The 24,740-nt window shown below is 37.4% G+C and overlaps 1 protein-coding gene and 1 long non-coding RNA gene across 7 annotated transcripts in view; one reads left to right on the top strand and one right to left on the bottom strand.

Annotated features, from left to right (window-relative positions):
* FOXJ3 (forkhead box J3) overlaps positions 1 to 24,740 on the bottom strand; it is a 141,746-nt gene that overhangs the window by 92,802 nt on the left and 24,204 nt on the right. For 5 of the 6 annotated variants that reach the window (XM_025419712.3, XM_035698751.2, XM_025419707.3 and 2 more), the window contains exon 3: positions 5,306 to 5,630. In XM_025419712.3, coding sequence (XP_025275497.2) covers positions 5,306 to 5,630 — 325 coding nt within the window. Of the gene's footprint in view, positions 1 to 5,305; positions 5,743 to 24,740 lie in introns of all 6 variants that reach the window. The other variant, XM_049093972.1, reaches the window with a different exon arrangement.
* Positions 1 to 24,740, top strand: part of LOC112642270 (uncharacterized) — a 57,500-nt gene that overhangs the window by 21,325 nt on the left and 11,435 nt on the right. Inside the window, exons 2-4 of the long non-coding RNA XR_003125116.3 lie at positions 10,490 to 10,617; positions 10,779 to 11,729; positions 14,226 to 14,308. This is a non-coding gene — a long non-coding RNA (uncharacterized LOC112642270). The remainder of the gene's footprint in view (positions 1 to 10,489; positions 10,618 to 10,778; positions 11,730 to 14,225; positions 14,309 to 24,740) is intronic.

The raw sequence follows: 24,740 nt of genomic DNA, 5'->3' as shown, positions 1-24,740 counted from the left end.
TTCCTAGGCTCTATTCAAGATGACTAATTCAAAATCTCTGGAGTTGTGACCCAGGAATCTAAATTTTAAAAACATTCTAAGTGATTTTTATTTTAAACTTAAGTTTAAACTGGTACCTCTAATTCAAATTAACCACCACATTCCTACCTGTATCTCGTTTTCCCCCTCACTGTGAGAGCCCTAGTTTCCCAACATCAAATATATGTACTCATGTATTCTATCATACCATGCATATTATATAGTTTTAGAATTGCTCCCAACTTCTCTTCTTGGGGTTACTGGAGGTAGAGACTGACTGCCCCTAGTGAAAAACCACTAAACAGAGCTATTAAGTAAACATCACGGTTTCTTTGCAATTCTTTTCAATCTTAGTATATGGAAATAATAGAATACTCTTTTCAAAAGTTCCTTGAATTTTTTTTGTGTGATTGTGTTATTCATTTGGTAAGACGTATGGCTTGTCTGTTTCTGCTTATATTCAATTCTAAAGTTTCCTTTTTCCATCCTTTTTGGTTCTCTCTCTCTCTCTCTCTCTATATATATATAGTGTAAAAACACATGGTTTAGAACGAAATAAAGTGTACTCAAAATCTTATTCTCTTCTATACTCCTTCCACCTAGGTTCCACCCAGGTTCCACCCAACCCCTTATAAGTAACTATATTCACTACATTTCTAGTTTATTATTTGTTTCTTTTTAACAATAAACAAATATAGATTTTTCTTTCTCTGCCCACATAAAAAGAATACACTCCACATACACATAACATTTTTTTGTATTTTTCTTTTTATTACCCTAAACTCCAGTAAGCTAAAAGGTTTTCTTTAGTAAAACGAATAGCACAAAAATTTAAATTTAGTAAACGAATAGCACAAAAATTTAAATAAAAATTAAATTAGAGGAAAAACTCTAGTTCAGATTACAAAATCATTCCATCATAGAAATTAAAATAGTGTTTTTTAAACTCTTCTGGAATATTCAAAGAGTTATTTTCAGTATATAACCTCCCTTCAATGCCCTAGCACAGAAATGAAAGGGAATTCTAACTAAATATTAAAGTTCTATCTGAATCCTTTCAAATGACCATGGCAATTTTCTCCTCTGGGTGACAAGAAATACTGAGCACCAGACTGTAGGAGTGTGCAAAACAAATCTAAGGAGAGCAAATTGTAAAATGTGAAAATAGAGTTAAGACCTGAGCAAAGGAGGTGGTAAACCAGTTTCCATTTGTCTCCATTTGCAATGTTTATTTTAAATTATTTCTCTGTCTACAGAAATAAAATTGGCAACAATCCTGGCAAGTTCTAAGCACCCTAAAATTGGGGTTTAAAAGAAAAACTATAAGATAGCAATCCCTGGAAATATTAAAGATCTGCCTAAAGCAAGAGATTGGACCAATCTCTTTGGTTCTATGAGGAACATACTCCTCCACCTATTCCCATTTCTTCCTTTTCCCCTTCTTTCCTCACTATAACTAAGCCATTATCTTCCAGCTAAAACTATCAGTTACTTCCAAACCAGTGTCAGGGCATGAGTTGGGCTGGCCAGCAGCACAAAATTCAGCAGAATGGATGTGGCACTCTCATGTGGACTTACACTTGAGCCAAGCTGAGGTCAGACAGTAAATGAGGTACATAATTGATCTTCATGTACTATTCACTTCAAAATTTGGACCAAGCTCTTCAGCTTGGCATTCATATATTCACGGAATCTCTGCATTCTGGCTCTATCCCAACTCTTACTGCTTTCTCTCAAGAACCCCTATAAGCAACTGTTTCCTGAATGTTTTATATATATATATTTTTTTAAGATTTTATTTATTTATCCATGAGAGACACAGAGAGAGAGAGGCAGAGACACAGGTAGAAGGAGAAGCAGGCTCCATGCAGGGAGTCCGATGCGGAACTTGATCCCGGGACTCCAGGACCACGCCCTGGGCCGTAGGCAGGCACCAAACTGCTGAGCCATCCAGGGATCCCCCTTTTATATATATTTTAAATAAAAACCCAAATCTTCCTCGTCTTCAAAATAGTGCTCAATTACACTTCCTCAATAGTTTTCTATTGATTCACCCTTCCTGTGTGCTCCTAGCACTTAGTCTTTTTGCCACTCAAGAATCTCATCACACTTGCCATAAGCTCTTCTAAATTCTCACAGCACTTCTTAACTTCAATCTTCATTTAACACTCTTTACTAAGCCACACATATACTGGATAGTATTACACACAGTAGGTGTGCCCCATTAGTCAATTCATCACAGCACAGTATTCTGTATTTCTCTATTACAGAACTGTTTACATAACATCATACTTACTTGTTTATAGATTATCCCCCTTATCCAATAAAGATTATAAGCTTCCTTAGGGGGCCTGTGTTAATAAGTTTCTTAGTACTGCCAAACTCAACATACTCACAAGAGTATACAGTAAGTAAATCCTTTTCAAATTAAAGACTAAAGTAGCTGAAAATAAGAGGATATGATCTAGGCCAGAGTCCACAGAATGAACTCAGCCAACAGACTTATGTTTGGCCTGCACTGTATTAAAGAGAACTGGAATTAAAATTTAAAAATTGGGAAACAGGGCAGCCCAGGTGGCTCAGTGGCTTAGCTCCACCTTCAGTCCCGGGTGTGTTCCTGAAGACCAGGGATCGAGTCCCACGTCAGGCTCCCTGCATGGGAATGGAGCCTGCTTCTCCCTCTGCCTGTGTCTGTGCTCCCCTCCGCCCCCCGTGTGTGTGTGTGTCTGTGTCTCTCATGAATAAATAAAATTTAAAATAAATAAATAAATAAATAAATAAATAAATAAATAAATAAATAAATAGGGAAAAAACACACAAAATCCAGATTTCTGAATTTTCAGGGGGTGGGGGGATGTAAGATCTGTCATATTCTCTAAAATGCAACAAGTGCCTAGAGCACAGCTGCCTTACATTAGACATGCACTCTTCTGTTAGGCATCTTTTTTGCTTTACTCATTTATGTCACCTGTCTGGTTTCAGCAAATATTTAGGTTTACAACCAGTTAAAGAGACCCATGAATCCCTGATGGGCTTTCTAAGCCAAAGCCACTTATTCAAATTTGGCATGTCTATTCCCTAGCCACCATATTTTTCCAATATTAAACAGGTTTATCAAAATCTGCCTTCCCTCATCCGAAATCTTGACAGAAGGACTCTACTGAATAGTAGTGCCTAAAGCCAGAGCACACAGTTTACATGGATCACTACTACTTGGTTAAAATGATGTTTTTTTTTTTATTCATGGATCAAATACTTTTATGTATTTCCTCCAATGAAATATTGTTAAGAGTAGACTCTTATTCATATTATACTGTTAACAATTGCTGCTCATACTGAGTTGGCCAGTTAAGAGACAGACCATCTTGGAAAATTAAATTCAATAAATATTTATACAGTGTTTACAAAATTATAGGCCTTGTGTAATGGTTAAGGCATGAGATTTGAAATCTCCAAATCTCCAAGTTTGTTACTAAATCTTGGGTTCCTGCATTCTTTGAGAAACTGTAAAGTTAGTTCTCTAAGCCTCAGTTTTCTTACTTTGCAAATTTGGACAGTAACAATACTTACTTCCTAAAACTGTTGTGTGACTTAAAAAGACAAAGATGTCAGAAGGCACTTGGGAGTAAAGCACCTGACACATAGAAATAAAAGCAACTATCACTTAAGTATTTGGGTACAGAAACAAAAACTAATGAAACAAGATATTTAAGCAAAAATCTAAAAGTCTATGATGCTGTTATTTATCAAGCATATGGAAACAGAAGAGATTAGTTCTATAGGGAGGAGAGAGGTAACACACAAGCTGAAAGACAAAATAGGATAATGCCAACTAGAAAAAAAGGCAGAAAGTCCAAGGACAAATAAGAGAAAATTGAAAGCAAGGAAAAAAAAAATCACAGCTTTTATTTCCAGGGACAGCTAGCAGGCTGGAATAGGCAAAAGAAAAAAGATGCATGAGAAAGAACTAGAAAAAAGTAAAGCTATGAAAGAAGGCTGGGACCAAGATTCAAGGTTTCATTTGAACCACATTTCCTAGGCTTACTAAATGGAAGCACTGTACTAGGACATGGAATAGAAGTGGATATGTTAAAAATCCCTTCCCTTGAGACACCTGATTATCTGACATGGTGCATAGCACATCATCAATGCATAATAAATCAGTAAATATCTTTAATAAATCTAGTCAAACAAAAAAGACAAAAGTGTTGAGACAGGAAGGCTTAAAAGAAACAAGAGTAATTACCATCTAAAACTCTAAACTCCCTTTTTCCACATGCATATACACATACCCTACATAGCATACAACTGGGTAATTCTCATATGGGAATATAAACAATATCTGCAGACACAAAAGAAAGTTAAATTGAATTATTTGTTGTAGAACATAAATTAGGTAGGAAACCAATTTGACAGTTCATCAAAAAGCTTAGATGAGGAACGAGGGCTTCTTAAAATCTGGTTGATTCTACGAGTGGACAGGAATAATACAAGATGAGCCTGGAACATCTTGTTGTGCCAGAAAGTTAAAAAGTGCTAAACAAACAAAATAACAGGGCCAAATCAAAAGGGCACAGGAGCCAACTTCTAAGAGCTCTTTATGGCCAAAGCTTCAACTATCTGATTGACAAATAATGACAGCACAAATAAATGTCCATGAATGCATACTATGCAAAATAAAAGACTGAATAAGTAAATAAAACGAGAAAGTAGAAGTCTTGAATACAAAAGAATCCCAATTAATAGAGAAGGAATAAAGGAAAAGAAAAAACTCGAAAGTACTGAACTAACATCAATTTCTCAGTTTTTATCACTGTACTATGATTACCTAAGATGTTAACATAGAGGAAGTGATTGAAGGACACAGGGGAACTCTCTGGACTATTTATGTAACTCTTCGATAAATCTAAAACTCTTTCAAAATGAAAGTTAAAAAAAAACCTTAGATGAGGAAAACAATACTAGTTACAATACTTTTTTTTTAAACTAAAGACCCACTATCCACTTACCTGAGCTGTAAGTATTGTTTTCCAGTAAATGCTAATTATCTCTGTTCTTACTTTATGTTCTCTCAGTCATGCAACATAATAAAGTTTTAACGAATTGGTATTCCATCAAAGATAAAATTAATCACTTAATAAAAAAATTTTACTTGTCTGACATCTTAAAAATGACTAATCATCAGAATTTCACTTTTTAATTATATAAGCCCCTACAAAGCTTTATCTTCAATAGAGCCATTTTTATGTTTATAGCATAAAAATAATAATTTAAATAAAATCCTTACCTTCCAACCACTGCCAGCCTCTCTATAATATGGGAAGTTATCACAGATCCACTGGTAAATCTCACTTAGAGTCATTTTCTTTTTGGGTGAGCTATTAATTGCAAATGTAATGAGGCTGGCATAACTGTATGGAGGTTTCCCATCTTTGTGCTGTTGGACTTCTTCTTGGTCCAGTGTTGTATTTGGGTCAAGGAGTGCATTCTTCTTGGAAATTCCTGTTCCATGTGCATTTTGTGTAGCATCAGATTTTTGGATGGCTGCTCTCATGGTGAGCTGTGGTAACCAGTCCATAGATGTTAGGCTGCTCTCCAGTTCAGATGTCATCCTGAAGGTAAATAGACTCCTTAGTCAATATCAAGGAAAGAACCCCTGCTTCTCAAAATATCCAATATTCACAAATCTAGGAGTTCCAAAGTGAGGGAAAGCCTGAGTTAAATCTGGAGGAAAAAGATTGAGTATGTTAATGACCAAAACAAATATTTAAGGGCTCAACATTTCCAATCTTTTTAAATTTTTTCCTCTCCAAAATACAATAAATTTGGTTTTAAAATGTTTAAGATTCAGAACAATACCTACACACAAAGTGATCCCAATGCCAATGTTTCTAAAAAAGACTGTCACTTTAAATAGGGCAACAGGATCATAGTATGAAAAATAAGTCTGCAGTCCAGCTCTTTACTCACCAATACCGCAGGCCCTTTAAAATCTTAAGACTGTACACTTGGCATTTCTTTTACACAAATTTTAGGGGAGTCATACAAACAAAAGACTATCCAAAGTAAAGAAGTCAGAAAAGTGACTGAGAAATAAGCACAGGAATTTGCAAGGAGAAAAGAAGGTAGAGCTGAGCAGGTGGGAGGTAGGAAAAGCAAGAAGCGTAGACAAGAATAGTAAGCAGACAAGCTAGCTGGGGGAGCTGACCGAAAAGAGGAATGCAAACTCAAGGACACTGATGAACAAGAGAAGAGGAGGATAGGCAGTACCAAGGCAGCTAAAAAAAATAAATAAGTAAAACACCACAAAAATCAATGAACAAGCTTAAGAAAACTAAAGATCTGGGAGTGTAGGATAGATGAGATAAAATCATATAAATGGATAGCAAGAAGCATTAAAAACTCAGGGCGGTCTAATGCAAACATCTAATGATCTGGATTCTGTAATGTATTTCTCTCCAAGGCTGAAAAATTCAGGCCATTACAACCCAAAGAAAGAAAAGAAAAACAAAATCTGCCAGGTTAACACATATTCCGGAGAAGGGAAAAGGCTGCTTGTAGAATTGAGGATAAAAACATAGAAACAAAGCTTGACACTTCACACTGGAATTGCTAACTTTCAGCAGAAGATACAAAACCTGTCTACCATGGGATTAAAGAAACAGGAATAATGACTGTGGTGATAGAGAAGAATCAGACTTCTAAATGCTATCAAAGTAACAAGAAAAAACAAAGTACCTCACCGAAAGGAAAAATTTTGTGGCAAATAAAATCCAATACGGGCCCTCATCCCAAATGGCTGCAAAAGGGACTCTGGCATACGTGCTTGGGATATGCACTTCTGGGAGCCAATACAGAACTGATAAAGAATGCAGGCTCTCAAGTCAGAGAGATCGGAGTTCATACTAATTCTACTAGTTACTAGGTCCAGGAAATGGAAATTAACATCTCTAAACTCCAGCTTTCTCATCTGTAAAATGAAACAGTAATAGTTCCTACAGTTAAAATATTACTTTGAGGGGGCACCTGCACCCAGTTAAGCATGGACTTCCAACTCAGGTCATCATCTCAGAGTCTTGTGATGGAGTCTTGCATCAGGGCTCTCTGCTCAGTGGGGAGTCTGCTGCTCCCTCTTCTTCTCCCCTGTCACACACCCCTGTCCCCCACCCTGGCCCCAGCTGGAGCACGCTCACCTGCACTTTCTCTCTCTCTCTCAAATCTTTAAAAAATTAAAATATTACTTTGAGAATTAAATGTGGTAGCATATACACAGAAGAAACATCCGTTAAGCATTAGTTAATAATAATATTACTCTAGGATTATCTGGCGAGGGTACTACTGGAGTATAAAGTAAACCAGATTAGGCAACAGTAATTATAAATCAAGAGACAGTCTTGAGGAGTCTATCTGTACTGCCAGTAGAGACCTATTATCTTGCTCTTTGGATATTTTCATCCACAGTTTTACCTTTTTCACTTTCTCAAATTTCCTCCATCTCTACTCTATATATTCCTCTAAAAATGTGAACTTTAAATTCTCTACACAGCACCTTCAGAGATTAAAAATAAAAACAAAAACAACTTACCATCCTGCTCTATAATCTCAGCATTATATGACATGCTCGTTGCCAGGATGAAATAAGTTATAGGAACTTAGGGAATAAAGAAAACGCAAGGGCGCCTGGGCGGTTCAGTCAGTTAAGCGACTGCCTTCGGCCCAAGTCATACTCCCAGGGTCCTGAGACTAAGCCATGTGTTGGCTCCTTGCTCAGCTGGGAGCTTTCTCCCTCTCCCTCTCCCCCTCCCCCAACTCATGTTCTCTCTCTCTCTCTCTCTCTCAAATAAAATCATTTCTTAAAAGTTAAGAAATAGGGCAGCCTGGGTAGCTCAGCGGTTTAGCACCGCCTTCGGCCCAGGGCGTGATCCTGGAGTCCCAGGATCAAGTCCCACATCAGGCTCCCTGCATGGAGCCTGCTTCTCCCTCTGCCTGTGTCTCTACCTCTCTGTCTGTTTCTCATGAATAAATAAATAAAATCTTTAAAAAAAATAAATTATTTAAAAAAATAAAAATTAAGAAATAAAGAAAACAAGATAATTTAGAAAGTGGGGTTTCTGTTTGCAAATTATTAAAATTTTTAAAAGATTTTATTTATTTATTTGACAGAGAGAGAGAGTGCACGCGCGCATGCACAAGCAGGAGGAGCAGCAGGTAGATGGGAGAGGGACAAACAGGCTCCCCGCCAAACAGGAAGGCTGACATGGGGCTCAATCCCAGAACCCTAGGATCACAACCTGAGTGGAAGGCAGGTGCTCAACCAACTGAGCCACCCAGGCGCCCACAAATTTTTAAATTTTATATATTCTTGGTAGTAAGGTAAAAAGTGCTTCCACTGCTGTGTGTCACTTGGTTGCCGCAATGGTTCTCCATTAAGCATGAAGAACACAAAAAATGACCATTAGATTTGGCCAGATCATCAGTAACTTTAGAAAGAAACCTCTTAATGGAATGGTGATGACAGAAGTCCACTTGTATAAGAGAACAGATGGTGGTAAATTTAAAAACAGCATGAGAGGCTCTGAGGAATCTGGTTATGGAAATCTGGTTAAGAAATGTCAGGCCCTCATTACCTCACCTCATTCCAAAAGCTTCCTAGCTGGCCTCCCTGACTGATTTCTTACCACTCCTCTCTGCTAATCACCTCCAGAGTCCATGCATACACTCCAAGAGAAATCTGGCAACACTATTTTCACGTCCTTGTGCCCCAAAACTTTTAATGGTTCCCTTTCTCCTATTATACTAAATCTAAACTCATTTTCAACTACCTTAGTTTTTATTAATCTTTTATTAATCCTTCTCTAAATTCCCAGAGCAATCATAACCTCAATATGGCATTTACCATGCTGTTTCATACATATAATTGCGTCATACACCTAAGCTTACTACACCCTCATTCCCTCTTCTCTTACCTCCCCATTGAGAAGAGTACCCATACTTCAGATACTAACTAACCCATGCCAGGTACATGTTATCTGAAAAATAACACAGAATTTGGATTAAAAACATTCCTTTCTGGAACGTCTTTTCCTTCTAACACTGCCTAGCTGGTTTCTACTTCTTTTCAAGTCTCAGATTAAACACCCCGCCAAAAGCCTGGTCAATCCACTCTTCTTCCATCTCCTAAACTGAACTAGAACCTACTCTCATAGTAGCATATCAACACCTCTATCCCAGGATTTACATAGAATTATAACTATCTTTATCTATCTCCCCAGAGACCATGAGCTCCTTGGAAGAAGAAACTTTCTTATTCTTTTCTCTCTCTAATGCCTAAGAACATAATAAGTGAAGGGTTAATGAAAAATGGTTAAATGATTGAACAGTGACTAGCCAATGAAGGTATGAATGTGATCCTTCCCAAAAAAAGTGAAATCATACACAATGACAAGCTAAAAGGAAGCAGTGAACGAAAAAAGGACTCAGTAGCATGAGGTAAGGATAATCACAGGATTCAAGAACTTTATGAATTGGAAAAAAGTATGACTCAGACTGACAAGTAGCACCACACAGGAACAGAGACAGTTCTGGAATAGCAGAGAAAAATAGGAAGATGGAAGCAAAGATAAAAAGATAATGTTACTTATAGGAGAAAACAGGGCATGGAAAATTGAAGTCTTAAATTCTTAACTCTGTAACAATATTTATTGCTAAAAAAAAGTTTCATGAGGAATCTTTTCTGCATAAAATGAGACTGTAAACAGCACTGAGATATAACAACTCAACATTAAGTCATGAGATGGGGGAGAGGAAGGGATTCTAATCCCACTTTATGAAACACTGCCACTGATATCTCAAATAAGCTTTCTGGGTACTTTAACATATTGCTTGGCCTCCCTCTGCAACCTCCCTAACTACCAAGGAGTAATCAATAATTACTCAGGAAGTTTTCAAGCTTTCAACAGTATCAAAAAGGAGGGGGGGAAAAGGGAGGGAAAAGGTAGAGATATTGTTGGCTTCCTAAATAAAGGTAAGACAACAACAAGGAAAATAATAATAATGAGGATAATGATGTCATGACCTAGATATTCTTGAATCCTCCCACTCTATTCCTAGCACTTGGCATTTCATCTTGAAAGACTTAAAGGGACGCCTGGGTGGCTCAGCAGTTGAGCATCTGCCTTTTGGTTCAGGGCATGATCCCGGAGTCCCAGGATCGAGTCCCACATTGGGCTTCCTGCATGGAGCCTGCTTCTCCCTCTGCCTATGTCTCTGCCTCTCATGAATAAATAAATAAAATCTTAAAAAAAAAAAAAAAAAAAAAGACTTAAGAACAATCACAAGACCCATTTATCATAAAACTTCTAAGAAAAACTAAGCAACTGAAAACTCAAAAGAAATTTCTGTAATTACCACAGCAATAATTCTGATCACATGCATCTCAAGGAATATATATATTTTCCTTTTTTTTTTTTAGAGGGAAGAGGGGAAGGAGTGAGGGAGAGAATCAAGTAGGCTCCATGCCCAGCACCACGATGGACTCAGGCTTGATCTCACATGACATGTGTCAAAACAAAGCGACACTTAACCGACTGACCCATCAAGGTATGTGTGCATACACACACACATACACACATATATACACACACACACCTTAAAATATGTGACTCCTATTACAGAACCTAGCACTCAAGGCAACAAGAAGTAAGATCTATGGCAGAAACCATCAACTGCCACCTAATATCTGTTTTTATGTTCTTCCTTAGGAATATAATCTCAATTTCATTCTGGATGGCATTGCACCTCTTTGCCATGCCTGCTCTCTGCAATGTGAACACAAGAGCTATTGCTCCAGCAGTCATCTTAGATCATAAGGTGATCTTTGAAAATGGAAGCCAAACACTGAGGATATGGGAACAGAGAGAAGGAATCCGGGTCCCTGAGTTTTTTGAGAAACAATTGTGAAGCTGCCATCCAAACCCTGAACTGCCTACCTTCCAGATTTCTTATGTGTCTAACTACTATAAAAAGATATCTACCAGCAGATGAATTCAATTCTTAACAAATATGAAATTTGGGACATGGAAGTGGGGTGATACAAGTAACAGAGACTAAAATAAGGCACCCTTAAGGGAGTTGATGAAGCAAACATTAATTCTGATATTGCTAGCTGGAAAACCGGTGACCTTATTAAAAGAGAGTGAAGGATTTGGTCAACTGTGGTCATCTACAGAAACTGAAACAAACCATATGTCAACTAATGCTATAGCAAGGAGAGAAATCTAGAAAAAAGAAATCAGAATGTTGGCATGTGCTGGCTTCTTATCACTTAAAGTCCTGAGAGAGAAATAAACTTCAGAGTTGCAAGCAGAGATGGAGAAAATGCAGATTTCCTAAGGGAGGGGTAACTCCCTGCCTATGGCCTGCAATTCAAGCTAATAGTCCTATAATTCAAAGTCTTGCATAGCTGAAAAAACACCAACTGCTTCTGAAGTAGCAAACTGAAGTAATTGAATGGTAGCTACAAAACTACAGCCTTGGCAGTAGGGAAGACTGGTACCTTACCACACAAAACTAAGGTCGTAAGGGTGTTGTCTTTCCACCCATGATTTCCACCATTGTTTCAAATGGCCTCATCAGAATCATCATTCCCTCAGAAGCCAGAAGAGGCCAATGAACTTGGATGGTGAAAAAATACTCTTTATTTCCACCAACTTGTAAGTGAAATTTAGCATTTCTTTTAATTATGAAATTAGACAAATCATAGTACTTATGACTTTGCTACCAATAAAAATCACAATATATTCTTCTCACATGCAAATGTTGCAGAATCTCAACTTTTTTAATTTAAACTTAATTACTTAAAAATTGTGCTATTATATTAGACTTGCCAATAGATATTTTATTTAGTAAGTTAAAAGCACATATTACTATGTTTCAAAGTTAATATTTTGCTAATCGTCTTTCAATATAACTGGTTTCCTTTGTAATCCTAAGTACTTTATTTTGTGAATTTTGAGACATCATTCTGAGATGGATCCACAGGTTTCACCAGACTGTTGAAGGGGTTCCACAGCACCAAAACAAGACTGGAAATTCCTGGGTAAACAGAGCACAAAGGGCACAATCTTCACACTGAAAAATTCTGTCTGGGCAGGCACTTTGGATCAAAGCAGCAAAAAATCTAGAAACTAAGTGTTTTGAGATAATTGTATGGGAGGTGGGGAGAGATAAAGAGACTAGACTGCAAAAGCCTCTTAAGTTTCCAAAATAATAACCAAATTCATCAACAAGAAGTGACCTATAAAAGCCGTACATTTCCCAGAAAGGGCATCTTCACTAATACCCATCTCAGGTGTGGTTATGGAAGACACTGGACAAGATTAAGACTTTCAGAAGGCATAGGAGACAATGGAGGCCCTATCAAAGAACAAAATCAAGTATTATACTATCAGGGAGTCACTGTCACTCCTAACCAGTAAGATTTTATAATGCACTTAATAATCCCCTTTTCTGAATAATAGCTTCAATCACCGTTATCCTAATTCCTTCCCTACCACTAGTATTAGTTAGAACGTCAATAACTCATCTTTGGTTTACAGAACTTTGAACCACAAAAACCCACACTACGATCTAATGAAAAAGACTGTGTACCAAAGGAAAAAAAAAAAAGACTGTGTACCTAAAGAGCTTAGATTTTCAGTTATTTATAATAACTGGATGAAACTCTGGGTTGTTCCCCTTTGGAAAGAACAAATAAGTTCAATATATAGGAGAAAGTACACATGAATATTTGTGTACCCACAGGGGCAGCTTATGGCAGAAATCTAAAAAGAAATAAAATAATCTACAGATTGACTTTATGTTTTATAGTCAAGACAAAAAATAAAATTTTATCTTATAAATGAGGTAAAAATTTAAAGCTACTTTTACCTAATTTAAAGGTAAAAATTTAAGCTATTTCCAAGCAAAAGTAGCTGGTGTTACTTTAGTTTTCATATACCAGCAAACTCAAAGTTTCCTAGTTTAATTTCAACAAAGTAACAGCGTCCTACATTAGATATGACTTAGTAATGAAGAACACAGACTCTTGAGCAAGTCTGCCTGGGTTAGAACCCAAACTCTTTGGCTTTAAGCTATGTGACCTTACACAAGTAAATGTCTTCAGTTCTCTCATTTGTTAAGATGAGGATAAAAATAGCATCCAACCCAAAGGATTGCTGTGAGGATTAAATGAGGACTAAATGAGTTAATACATACAAAGTACTAAGAATAGCTTCTAACATACAATTTTATTATCAGATTCATACTCTTCAGAATTTCCTAAATTTTATTTCATTTTTTTAAATAAGATTTTAAGTAATCTCTATACCCAATGTGGGGCTCAAACTGACAACCCCAAGAATAAGAATCGCAAACTCTACCGAACTCTACCGCACCAGTCAGGTGCCCCAGAATTTTCTAAATTTTAAATGATTGTCATTCTTACTCAGTAGTTTTAGACTTACATGCCCTAACTGACAAAATAATCATTTAACCACCTCAATGGAAATGAGCCCCTCATTCAATTATTTACACTAAAGTGACCCAGAAAGGATAAGGTTTTAAATTTTTGTTTGTGGACTACATATGAGAATTGAGAACATACTCTTCCCCACAGAAATTAGATGATGTGACGATGATTTCTGAAGCAGACCACAAAATCCTATTTATTCCATAAAGGAATTCTAACTCAACAGTTCTTAGAGTATAAAAGCCCCTGTTCGGGATCCCTGGGTGGCGCAGCGGTTTGGCGCCTGCCTTTGGCCCAGGGCGCAATCCTGGAGACCCGGGATCGAATCCCACGTCGGGCTCCCGGTGCATGGAGCCTGCTTCTCCCTCTGCCTGTGTCTCTGCCTCTCTCTCTCTCTCTCTCTCTCTGTTTTTGACTATCATAAATAAATTAATTAATTAAAAAAAAAAAAGCCCCTGTTGGATATCTTGGAGCAGAGAGACAAAGGAGTAATGTGGGGCGGGGGAGAAAGAAAGAAGCTTTTCCATTTTCCTGGTGCAAGATCAGCTTGTTCTTGACAAAATTTCAATATGGTTTATATCTGGCATACTTCTAATTACCCTCTATACCTTGGTTCTCTCATCTCACATGCCCTAAGCCTCTAATATTGGCCACCATGTTGGTATCATATAATGCATAATTACTTGATCTTCTCTTTCAGTAAAAACTCGCACCTCTTCAAGACAGTTGGTCTCTGCTCCATTTAGGAAATAAATGGACAGCATCAAACTAATCCCCACCAAGGTATGAATAACTGAGCCTTTAAACTTCCTATAAGCAATGACCTTTTTAAAAAAAATAAGCTGAAAAATCCTCACTGGTTTGAAGTGAAAATAGAGGTGAAGGAATCAATTTAGGAGAAGGAATCCAATACACAAATAGTAGAAGGTCACTCTTCAAACCTCATGACTTTCACAACTTCTATTTCCCCTCCTAAAATTCCAAGAATTTTCACAACACAGCTCAAGCAAAAATCTGGGAGATTTAGTCAGGCAACTGTCATTTGTAAAACTACTATGATTTCAGAGCTATTATCATAAAATCAGAGATGAAAAAGAATCTCAGTAGGTCATTTTTTAAAATCCTGCTATTATCTATTTTGGAGACCAACAATATTCTTTTAAGATCTTCAAGGGAAGAAAAGTTCACAACTTAACTCAGTCTGTTCTAAGGTATGTAACTCAATGAGTGTTGTTTTTTTTTTTTAATTTTTTACTGGCTCAGTTGATAAGAGCACGCATTTCTTGATCTTGGGGTCATGAGTTGACCCCACACTTGGCATAAAGACTACTTTAAAAATAAATTCCTTTAAAAATTAAAATTATTAACTGGCTAATATATATCCCCTTTGCTATGGGAAGTAAAATTCTTTAAATTCTCTCTTGGAAAATGAGAACTGGTCAGAATTCTATTCACGATACTTCACGTATTGTACAGTATTAACACAACTTGGAGTTCCTTTTTCTGTTAAGTTTAAAGTCCAGAATTACTCGAATAGTATCTGAATTTGGAACCCTAATATATTTATTGCTCTTTTCCAGATTCTCTCCAAGTTACCCCACATATGATATTAGATTCAAAAAACTGTATTCTGAATTCATACAAGCCATACTCTTAGAACTCCATTTAAGGTACAAACTTAGGGATCATGTGGTCAAAAGATATTTTCACACTGTATGTATAATTATCATCTAAGGTATCTTTTGCTCCACAATGTGAGAAGGAAAAATAAACATTTTTGGACATTAACCACTCAACTACATTGTCATCAAGTAAATACTGTATTTTACATTTAAATCTCACTCACCTACTAGAATCTCTGAGTAGTTTGGAAAGACTGATGAACACTAGTCCCTTTAACACAAGAACACTCGAAGTCACCTTTCTAGCTGTTATTTAAAAACCCACACAGGGGATCCCTGGGTGGCGCAGCGGTTTGGCGAGATGGAGAGATCCTGGAGACCCGGGATCGAATCCCACATCGGGCTCCCGGTGCATGGAGCCTGCTTCTCCCTCTGCCTGTGTCTCTGCCTCTCTCTCTCTCTCTGTGACTATCATGAATAAATAAATAAAATCTTAAAAAAAAAAAACCCACACAGGAGCACCTGGGTGGCTCAGTAAGTGTCCAATTCTTGATTTTGGTTCAGGGTCCTGGGACAGAGCCTCATGTAGGGCTCAGTGCTGAGCTTGGCGCCTGGCTTAGGATTCTCTCTCTCCCTCTCCCCCACTCGTGAGCTTGTGCATAGGAGCTCTCTTAAAAAAAGTTAAAAACCCATACAGAATCTGCTATTAATACTCCTTATACTTACTTTAAAATACGTGTGTGTGTGTATATATATATACACATATATATGTAGTATATATAATAAAAGTCCTCTGAGTGACACATATCACTAATTCATCCTCTCAGTGTTTATCCTAACCTCTTACAACCATACTGTTCCAACTCACCATACATTATACCAGTAGTTTGGCATCAGTGCTGGCAGAGGTTGACATAGTGGAAGGTAATCCCATCTTACCTTTTAGGGTTAAATATGTTGCACAGAAAATGTTAAGAAACAGCTTCAACTTCTACATGTCATGTCTCTGATTCAGTGATCCTAAAAGTGTTGTCCAGACACCCTTTCAGGGGATCTGAAGGATCAAAACAATTTTCATAATGAGATGTTATCTGTGTTTTCCACTCTCATCTCTCGTAAGTGTACAATGGAGCTTTTCAGATGCTATGTGATGGGTGATATCACATCAGAATGAACGCAATGGCAGAGATGAGAATCCAGCTGTCTCTATTAAAACAGTTTCTAAATTTGCAAAAATGTAAAGCAATGCCAATCTTATTCATTTTTTTTGTTTTGTAAAATACAGTTAATGTTTCATAAAACATGTTGTCTATATTAGCATATCGTGGGTTTACTGTTATTTTATGTAAATTAATAAGTATTTTCATTTTTTCCTAGTTTTAAGCCCTAATATAATAAATTTTTACAGATATAACACATAAACAAAAGCTCTTTGGATGCTAAATAATTTTTGAGAGACCAAAAAATTTAAGAACCATGTTATATGGCTAATATAACCTTAATTTTATAACTCATCATGAAGATCACAGTTTCCAATATAGTACAATGTAATGAAAACAGCATGGGGCTTTTTTTTTTTTTTTTTTTTTTTAAGATTTTACTTATTTATTCATGAAGGATGCAGAGAGAGAGAGCTAGAGACATAGGCAAAAGGAGAAGCAGAGAGCCCAGTGTGGGACTTGATCCCGGAACTCTAGGATCAGGCGCTGAGCCAAAGGCAGACGCTCAACCACTGACCCAAATAGGCGCCTCCAGTATGGGCTTTCCAGTCACTCAAAAAGATTGAATTCTCACTCTCCCACTTATTAACTGCATCCTTAGATAAGTCAAACAAACCTGTAAGTCTCATAGATTTCCTGTGAGTAGCAAATGACAAAATATATATGGAACACGCGAATACAGTTAATGCCTGGCACACAGTAGACACTCAACAAATGACAACTATTAGACACCTTTAAAAAAAAAAAAAAAGGGAAAGAAAGAAGGTTAACTGCAAAGAAAGGGGTCCCTCAGCTTAAAATCTCCAATCAGCACCATAACCTTTAACAGGGACCTGTCCATAAGCACCTATCCCTCAGATTCTCAAGTAAGCATCAGTATGAGGCAAAATAATCTTTCTGTTGTCCTTTTCTTTTATTGTTTCTATGAGAATCTTGAATGATAGTAAGCACATAATGAGTATGTATTCAATACGTATCTGTCAAAGTCAACAGAACTGGAACAAGATTCCAGTTCCAAATGCACAATTCTAAAAGGAAGGTGGCAATCTAGTCTCCCATTCACTACCCGTATGACTACAAGAAAAGGGTCTGAATCCTAAAAAAAAATCCTCTCTTGAAATCCTAACTCTTCTCACCCAACACTGGATACGTGCTGCTTTGTATCAGATATTTCCTGCAGTAGTTTGCTTAGCTCACCATGCCCTTTCTCAGAGTTATCTGCATCCCCAGGGCCCTGAAAGTCATATCTATACCAACAAATTAAAGGAGGAGAACCAGGGTTGACACCTGACCTAAGTTGTTCACCTGAATTTTCCTCCTTAGGAACTCAGAATTAGGACTGAAATTAGGTTTGAGATGGCCTCCTGAATGAAGCAGCTATGAACTTGAGAGGTATGGGATGGCCATGTGCCAAAAAAGGCAAAGAAAGTTGGTTTGTAGAAATGAGGAAACAAATTACAGTCTGAGAAAAGCAAGAGAGAAGAGAGTATACTGCCTAGGTTCCTAAGAACCTAAGTTCTAGCCCCTCAAGAGATCCAACTATCCCCTTGGTTCTGTGAAATACTCCCATATTCTCCACAAATAAATTTCTTTTCTATTTTGTTTAACATATCCAGTGCCAGTTTCCTTTACTTGCAGCCAAGCAGTTTGACTAAACTAAGCTTACTAAATCAAATCATAACACTTTTTTATTTTTCAGTACTATTTTTTATCTTATACACTGTTGACAGGCACAGATTTTATACTTAACTCTTTTACTTTGCCAACATACCCAGTGATGCTTTTTATTCCCTATTACCTCTGATATCATTTCCCCCACATACATGAATTCGTGACAACTCAAATTTCTCCATCTCCCTATAAAAAAACCTGCTGCCTTTCATAACAAGTTTTTTTTTCAATTTTAGAGAACGTAAATTCACTAGTTTTCTACTTTTCTCTCCAGTTTCCTGAATTGATATTTCCTTTTTATTTTAAAGATTTTATTTATTTATTCATGAGAGACACAGAGAGAAAAAGAGAGGCAGAGACATAGGCAGAGGGAGAAGTAGGCTCCACGCTGGGAGCCTGACATGGGACTCAATCCTGGGTCTCCAGGATCACGCCCTGGGCCGAAGGTGGTGCTAAACTGCTGAGCCACCCAGGCTGCCCTATTTCCCTTTTATAATTTTTTCTAGTATCCTCAATTAAGTAGAATATTTTTGACATCCCTCATCTTAAGAAAAAGCCTCAAATTATGATGAATACTGACAGCCAAGAGGCAGAACTTCATGATTAAGAGGATGGGCACTGGAGCAAAGCCTACATAAGAATCCCAGCTCTGTCCCTTCATTCCCTGCATATCCTTCAATTTAGCTTAACTTTTATATCTCTAATTCCTCACTTAGGAAATGAAGACAACAATGGTATCAGCCTTATAACAGAGCTGTTGGAGGGATATAATTAATATATTTTAAAATGCTTAAATAATGCCTGGTCTAGTAGTGAGAACACCATACATGCTAGATATCAAAGTCAATATTTAGTCGCAAAAGTTAACTTTTAATAATATCCTTAAGTCAATGACTAGTCAAGTGATACTCTTCAATACCTAATAATCAGAAATGGAAGCCCTGGGGCATTCTGTCATCTAAGATCAAAGATAAAATTACATTTAGGATGCTCAAGGCCAGAACTGTCCAATAGAACTTTCTGCAACAGGGCAGCCCCGGCGGAGCAGCGGTTTAACACCGCCTACAGTTCGGGGTGTGATCCTGGAGACCCGGGATCAAGTCCAATGTCGGGCTCCCTGCATGGAGCCTGCTTCTCCCTCTGCCTGTGTCTCTCCCCACCCCCTCAATAAATAAATAAATCTTAAAAAAAAAAAAAAAGAACTTTCTGCAACAATGAAAATGTATGTGTGCTATCCAGTATGATAGCCACTAGCCGTGTGTAGCTACTGGGTAATTAAAATGTAGTGTAACTAAAAAACTGATTTTTTTGTTTTTATTTTTATTTAATTTAAATAGTCACATGAGGCTAAGGACTACTGTATCAGACAATAAAGCTTTACAATATAAGCCAGAAAAATTCAAAATATGGTTTAGAAAAGTCTCTGTAATTGTCAAAATTGAGAGGGTTTCTCATTACTCTTTATTTAATTGGAATATGCCACACCTAAACACGCAAATTAATAGATTCTATCAATTCCCCCAAAAAGCTTGATAAACGTGGTAACAAGGATAAACAATGGCTATTTTTGCCACTGTGTGGGAGAGACCTAATAGCGTAAAATTATAAATATAATAAACATATAATATTCAATGTCAGCAACATCCTTAGCCTGAAGGCCTGCTGCAAACTTGAACACTACTGGCAGTTACTTTAGAATCTAAGAATTCAGAGCAAATAGAGGAAATCTCTCATGTTCTTGAGCTAACAGCAAAGGATACAAATCTGCCCTCTTTTATTCTAAAAATGATGATCCCTTTTGCTTTCTACTATTGAAAAAGAGAAAAGAAAAAATACGCCAGGTGACTTATGTATATATTTAATCCCACGAATCCTAACGGACCAGTGAGATAAGCATTAACAACCCTGTTACCGCAAAATTGGGAAAAGTGAAATAACTTTCCAAGATCATATGGGTAATTCGTGGCAGAAACTTAGGCCTGTATTTACCTAATTCTAAGACTATATACCAGAGCTGCCTTATTAATACCAAGCCTGTTACTAGAAATAAGGCAATAAGAGGTCTTAAAATAAATCCACCCTTTTCTGGTCATTCTAAATAAATAGTAAGGTCATCAATATCAAGAGAAGAGAAATGAGGAAACAGATGGACAGGAAATTTATCTGGGACACTAACACATGAGGTTCTCCTGTGCTAAAATATCCGTATGTGTTTCCTAGTATATCCTAAACAGACAGATTGGATCAATAATAAAAGGCATCTTTAAGGGAGAAGCATAAAAGGGTACCCTGGGTGGCTCAGTTAGTTCAATGGCCAACTCTTGATTTTGACAGGGTCATGATCTCAGGGTCGTGGGATGGAGCCCAATGTTGGGCTCTGTGTTCAGTGGAGAGTCTGCCTGAGGATTCCCTCCCCCTCTCTGTCCCTCCCCCAGGTCACAAAGGCAAGTACACACACACTCTCTAAAATAAATAATTTTTAAGGGAGAAGCCTAACAAAAAGGAAAAAGTGCAAAAATTCGGGTAAAAATAGGAAAAAAAAAAAAAAAAAAGAAAAAACGAGATCTCATGTAGAAGGTGGTGTCACCAGAAACTACTTATAGTGCTACTGATAACCACCAGTGTCCCAAGATTTATATACATGGGAACTGTAAAATCAATCCTCTATGCAGAAATACATAAAGGGCCTCAACTAAACAAGTCTAAAGAAACATCAAATTTTATTTTGCTTTAATCAAACCAAATTATAATAATCTATTGTTACAACATGCAAAAGAAGTAGGTTATATACACATATGTGTTTACTTGTCTACATAAAGGAAATGTCAAGGAAAGTTTCTACTTTTTTGGTAAGCTTTCGTTCTTACTCTGTAATTAGAAATAAAATACAGGTACATCTCAGGACTCAAATCTATACTTTTTTTCAAAAGATTTTATTTATTTATTCATGAGAAACACAGAGAGAGAGAGAGGGGCACAGACACAGGCAGAGAGAAGCAGGCTCCATGCAGGGAGCCCGACATGGGACTCGATCCCAGGTCTCCAGGATCAGGCCCTGCGCTGAAGGCAGCGCTAAACTGCCGAGCCACCCGGACTGCCCTAAATCTATCTTATACAAACTCAGGAACCAAGCAGATTCTGCTAAATTTTTAAGATTCTATTGTTTAATAGAAACCATATCAATCATCATCTGAATTCTCATTCTTGTTATCCAAAACTGAGGAATTGAACAGATGGAGAGGATGCACTATTCACTATCTAGACTCTTACTATCCAAACTCAGGATATGAATGCAATAGATTCAGATTGCAAAGAATCACTGTGAATCTTATATCAAATTTTAATATAATTTCACATGATTTACAAAATTAGGATTTTTTCTTTTAGCAACATGTAAGTATTCTACTAAAATCAGATAAACACTGGCTGCAAAACAGATCTGAAAAAGCATCTTTTTATACCCTACTTCTCAGTAGTTAGCTGGAACAAGTTATTAAGTTATTGCCTCTCAGCTCCAAACTCCCACCCTTCTTTCCAATCTGCCTTAATGATGCTGAAACTGGGATTCTGCAAACCATGTTTGCACTTTGCCAGGTGGTTGTCTCTCAGGCTGCCAAGAGCCAGTATTTCAAGATGGACTGAAACCCCAGAGTAGGAAAAAGATACTGGTGCCTTCCTGTCTGTTCTTTGGGCTTTACCCCAGCAAAGATTTCCTCATTCCTATAACAGCATATCCTCCCATAGTAGAAGTGAATCCAGGTTATAGTTCTCCCAAGACTTGTGAAAGACACCAAGTCCAGTCAATGCCCACTCCTCAAAGGTCTGAGGCTCAAACCTGTGGGACCCTTCTTTTGAGCTCAGACACCAGCACCAGCCATGTAGTGTCTTTTCCTCAGAGGTCTGAGCTTTGATTCTACAGAACCCTTCCTCCTAAGTCTCTAGGTTTTCCCTTTAGTCTCTAAGCCCTTGGTGCTGATAGATGCTTCTTGAAGTGTCTCTCTCCATGATAGTTTTATTTTTATCCTTTGTTACCTACTTAACAACTTTATATCTAGTAAATGATTTTGTTAAATCATTTTGTTTAACATTTTGTTAAAATATCTCTATTCAGGGGCACCTGGGTGGCTCAAGTGTCTGCCTTTGGTTCATGTCATGATCCCAGAGTCCTGGGATCAAGCCCCACATCGGGTTCCCTGCTCCTTCTCTCTTTCCTTCTGGCTGCTGCTCTGCCTACTTGTGCACTTTCTCTCCCTCTCTCTCTCAGTCAAATAAATAAATAAAATCTTCAAAAAGAAAAATCTCTGTTCAAACAAACGGTGTGGTTTCTGCCCTCTAACTGGGACCTGACTGATTTAAAAGAAAAAAAAAGGCTCATTATATAGAATATAATACTGTTACAGTAAGTTCTGTTAAAATTCAATGCTACCCATAATAACAAGCAAAGAAGTGTCAAAAGTAACTTGTTTAGGGGTGCCTGGGTGCTCAGTTGGTTAAGCAACAAGGGAGGCCATTTCTGGTTTGGAGAAGACTATGCAAAAGTAAACTAAAGTTCATTGTGGTTTCAGTAATCCAGATTCCTCCCCTATCGCCACCATCAAAAAAAATAGTCTTTCTTTTCTCCTCTTCTTTATATCATTAAGTTATACTTGCTTCCAGTTGCCAAAAAAAAGGAAAAAAAAAACCAACGACAAGCAACAGTTTTCTACCCTAACACATTTAAGAATAGGAACTCATGCTTCATAGATGGACCATACAGAATATTACAAAAATGAAAGATGTATATAAGGATACTAAATAATCCAACTCAGACACCACAGAGTACTAATTAAATGCTAAAGGTATAGCTATATGCACAAAAAAAATTTGATTCTAGAATATTATGCACAAGAATTATAATACAATATTACAAATGATCAAATAACATACAGTTCTTTTCTTTCATCATTCCTTCCAATTCTATAATTCTACCAAGCACAGAAGTTAGATATACATTATTCCTAACCCAATGTCACATATAGGCTTAAGCCTACACATAAATACTCAAAGAGGTTTAAAATCTCAATGACTTTAGTATAGGATTATTTCAGCATATCTCACAACTAAAATATCTTTTAGGAAGTCTAATCAGTAGATCAAAGTCTCCAAAATATCCCAATATAACCATATTCAAAGTTTTAAATATTAAAAAGGGGAGGGGGGTAAAATGACTCCTCCCATCATTCTGAGCACTATTAAGTCAATTAGTTCCAAAGCAGCTTTGGAAATCAAAGAAATGATGATAGGGGCACCTGGGTGGCTCAGTGGTTGAGTGTCTGCCTTTGGCTCAGGGCATGACACCAGGGTCGTGGGATCAAGTCCCACATTGGGTTCCCTGTGAGGAGCCTGCTTCTCCCTCTGCCATGTCTCTGCCTCTCTTTATGACTCTTATGAATAAAGAAATTTTAAAATCTTAAAAAAAAAAAAAAAAAGAAATGATGATAGTCTCTTTTTTTAAAAGGTTCTTTTCAGAGCTATATAGGTGTCCCTCATCTGGAGGTATGGACAGAGGACACATACACTCTAGCAAAGTAGAAAAGCAACCTCTCCATCTATTTCCATGATAAGCTGGAGATGCATTCTCAGGGAAAGAAGTGCCATAATGGCAGAGTAAAGCTTTTCTACTGAAGCAAAGGATAGCCAGCGTTGGCCTGCTGAAAATTCAAGTACATAAATATGCAAATTCAGGGGCACCTAAGTGGCTCAGTAGACTAAGCGATTAAGTGTCAGCCTTCAGCTCAGGTCATGATCCCAGGGTCCTGGGATTAAGCCCCGTGTCAGGCTCCCTGCTCAGTGGGGAGCCTGCTCCTCCCACTCCCTTTGCCCCGGCCCCTGCTCTCTCACTTGCTCTGCCAAATATACAGAAAATCTTTTTTAAAAATGCAAATTCATTTTTCTTCTGTGGCATTCTAGACCACCAGAATTGCTTTCAAGCCTTAGGATTCCCTAACTTCACATTCATAGCTCTAACAGCTTTTTATCTCTCCTCTCTCTCCTTCTGCCCTCCAAAACTGGGCATTCCCAACTCTCTTCATCACTTACTCTGTTCTAGCCATGCTGACTTCTTCATTAGTCTTCCAAAACACAAGGCAAGTCTCAAGCCTATCAGTTCCTGGATTCCCTCTGCCTGGAATGTTCATATTCCATATACCCCAAATGGAAGAATCCATCACTCTTTCAGGTTTTCAAATATCACATTTTCAGTAAAGCTTTCCTTGACTAAAATGACACACAACCCTATTATTTCCCATTCCCCTTCACTATTTTTTCACTTAGCCCTCATCACTGTCACTAACATGCTTCTTGTGCTTGCTCTGGCACTATATATACTAACAGATATTTCTTGTTTATTAATTATCCCCTCACCAGAATGCAGCTCCATGATTATAGGATTTTTATCTGTTATGTTCACTGCTGTAGTCAGCATTTAGAATAGTGCCCAACAACATACCCAGGTGCTCAATATACCAAAGAAATACATGATACTGCTCCAGCAGTTACTTGTAACCAGGACATGCTACCATTAACAGTTCACATTCTAGTCTGAAAGATTTCAATTAACAGACTAGATTTAGGTTATTTTTTCAAACTGTGCTCTGGGAACTGCAACAATACCTCAGGGGCAATTGTGAGGGTAGAACATGAAAACCTAATAAGCAAACAAAA

The sequence above is a fragment of the Canis lupus genome, chromosome 15 (assembly GCF_003254725.2).
Source record: "Canis lupus dingo isolate Sandy chromosome 15, ASM325472v2, whole genome shotgun sequence".
NCBI classification, from domain to species: domain Eukaryota; kingdom Metazoa; phylum Chordata; class Mammalia; order Carnivora; family Canidae; genus Canis; species Canis lupus.
Note: the sequence above shows the minus strand (reverse complement) of the source record. Positions and strands in the feature narration are given on the sequence as shown.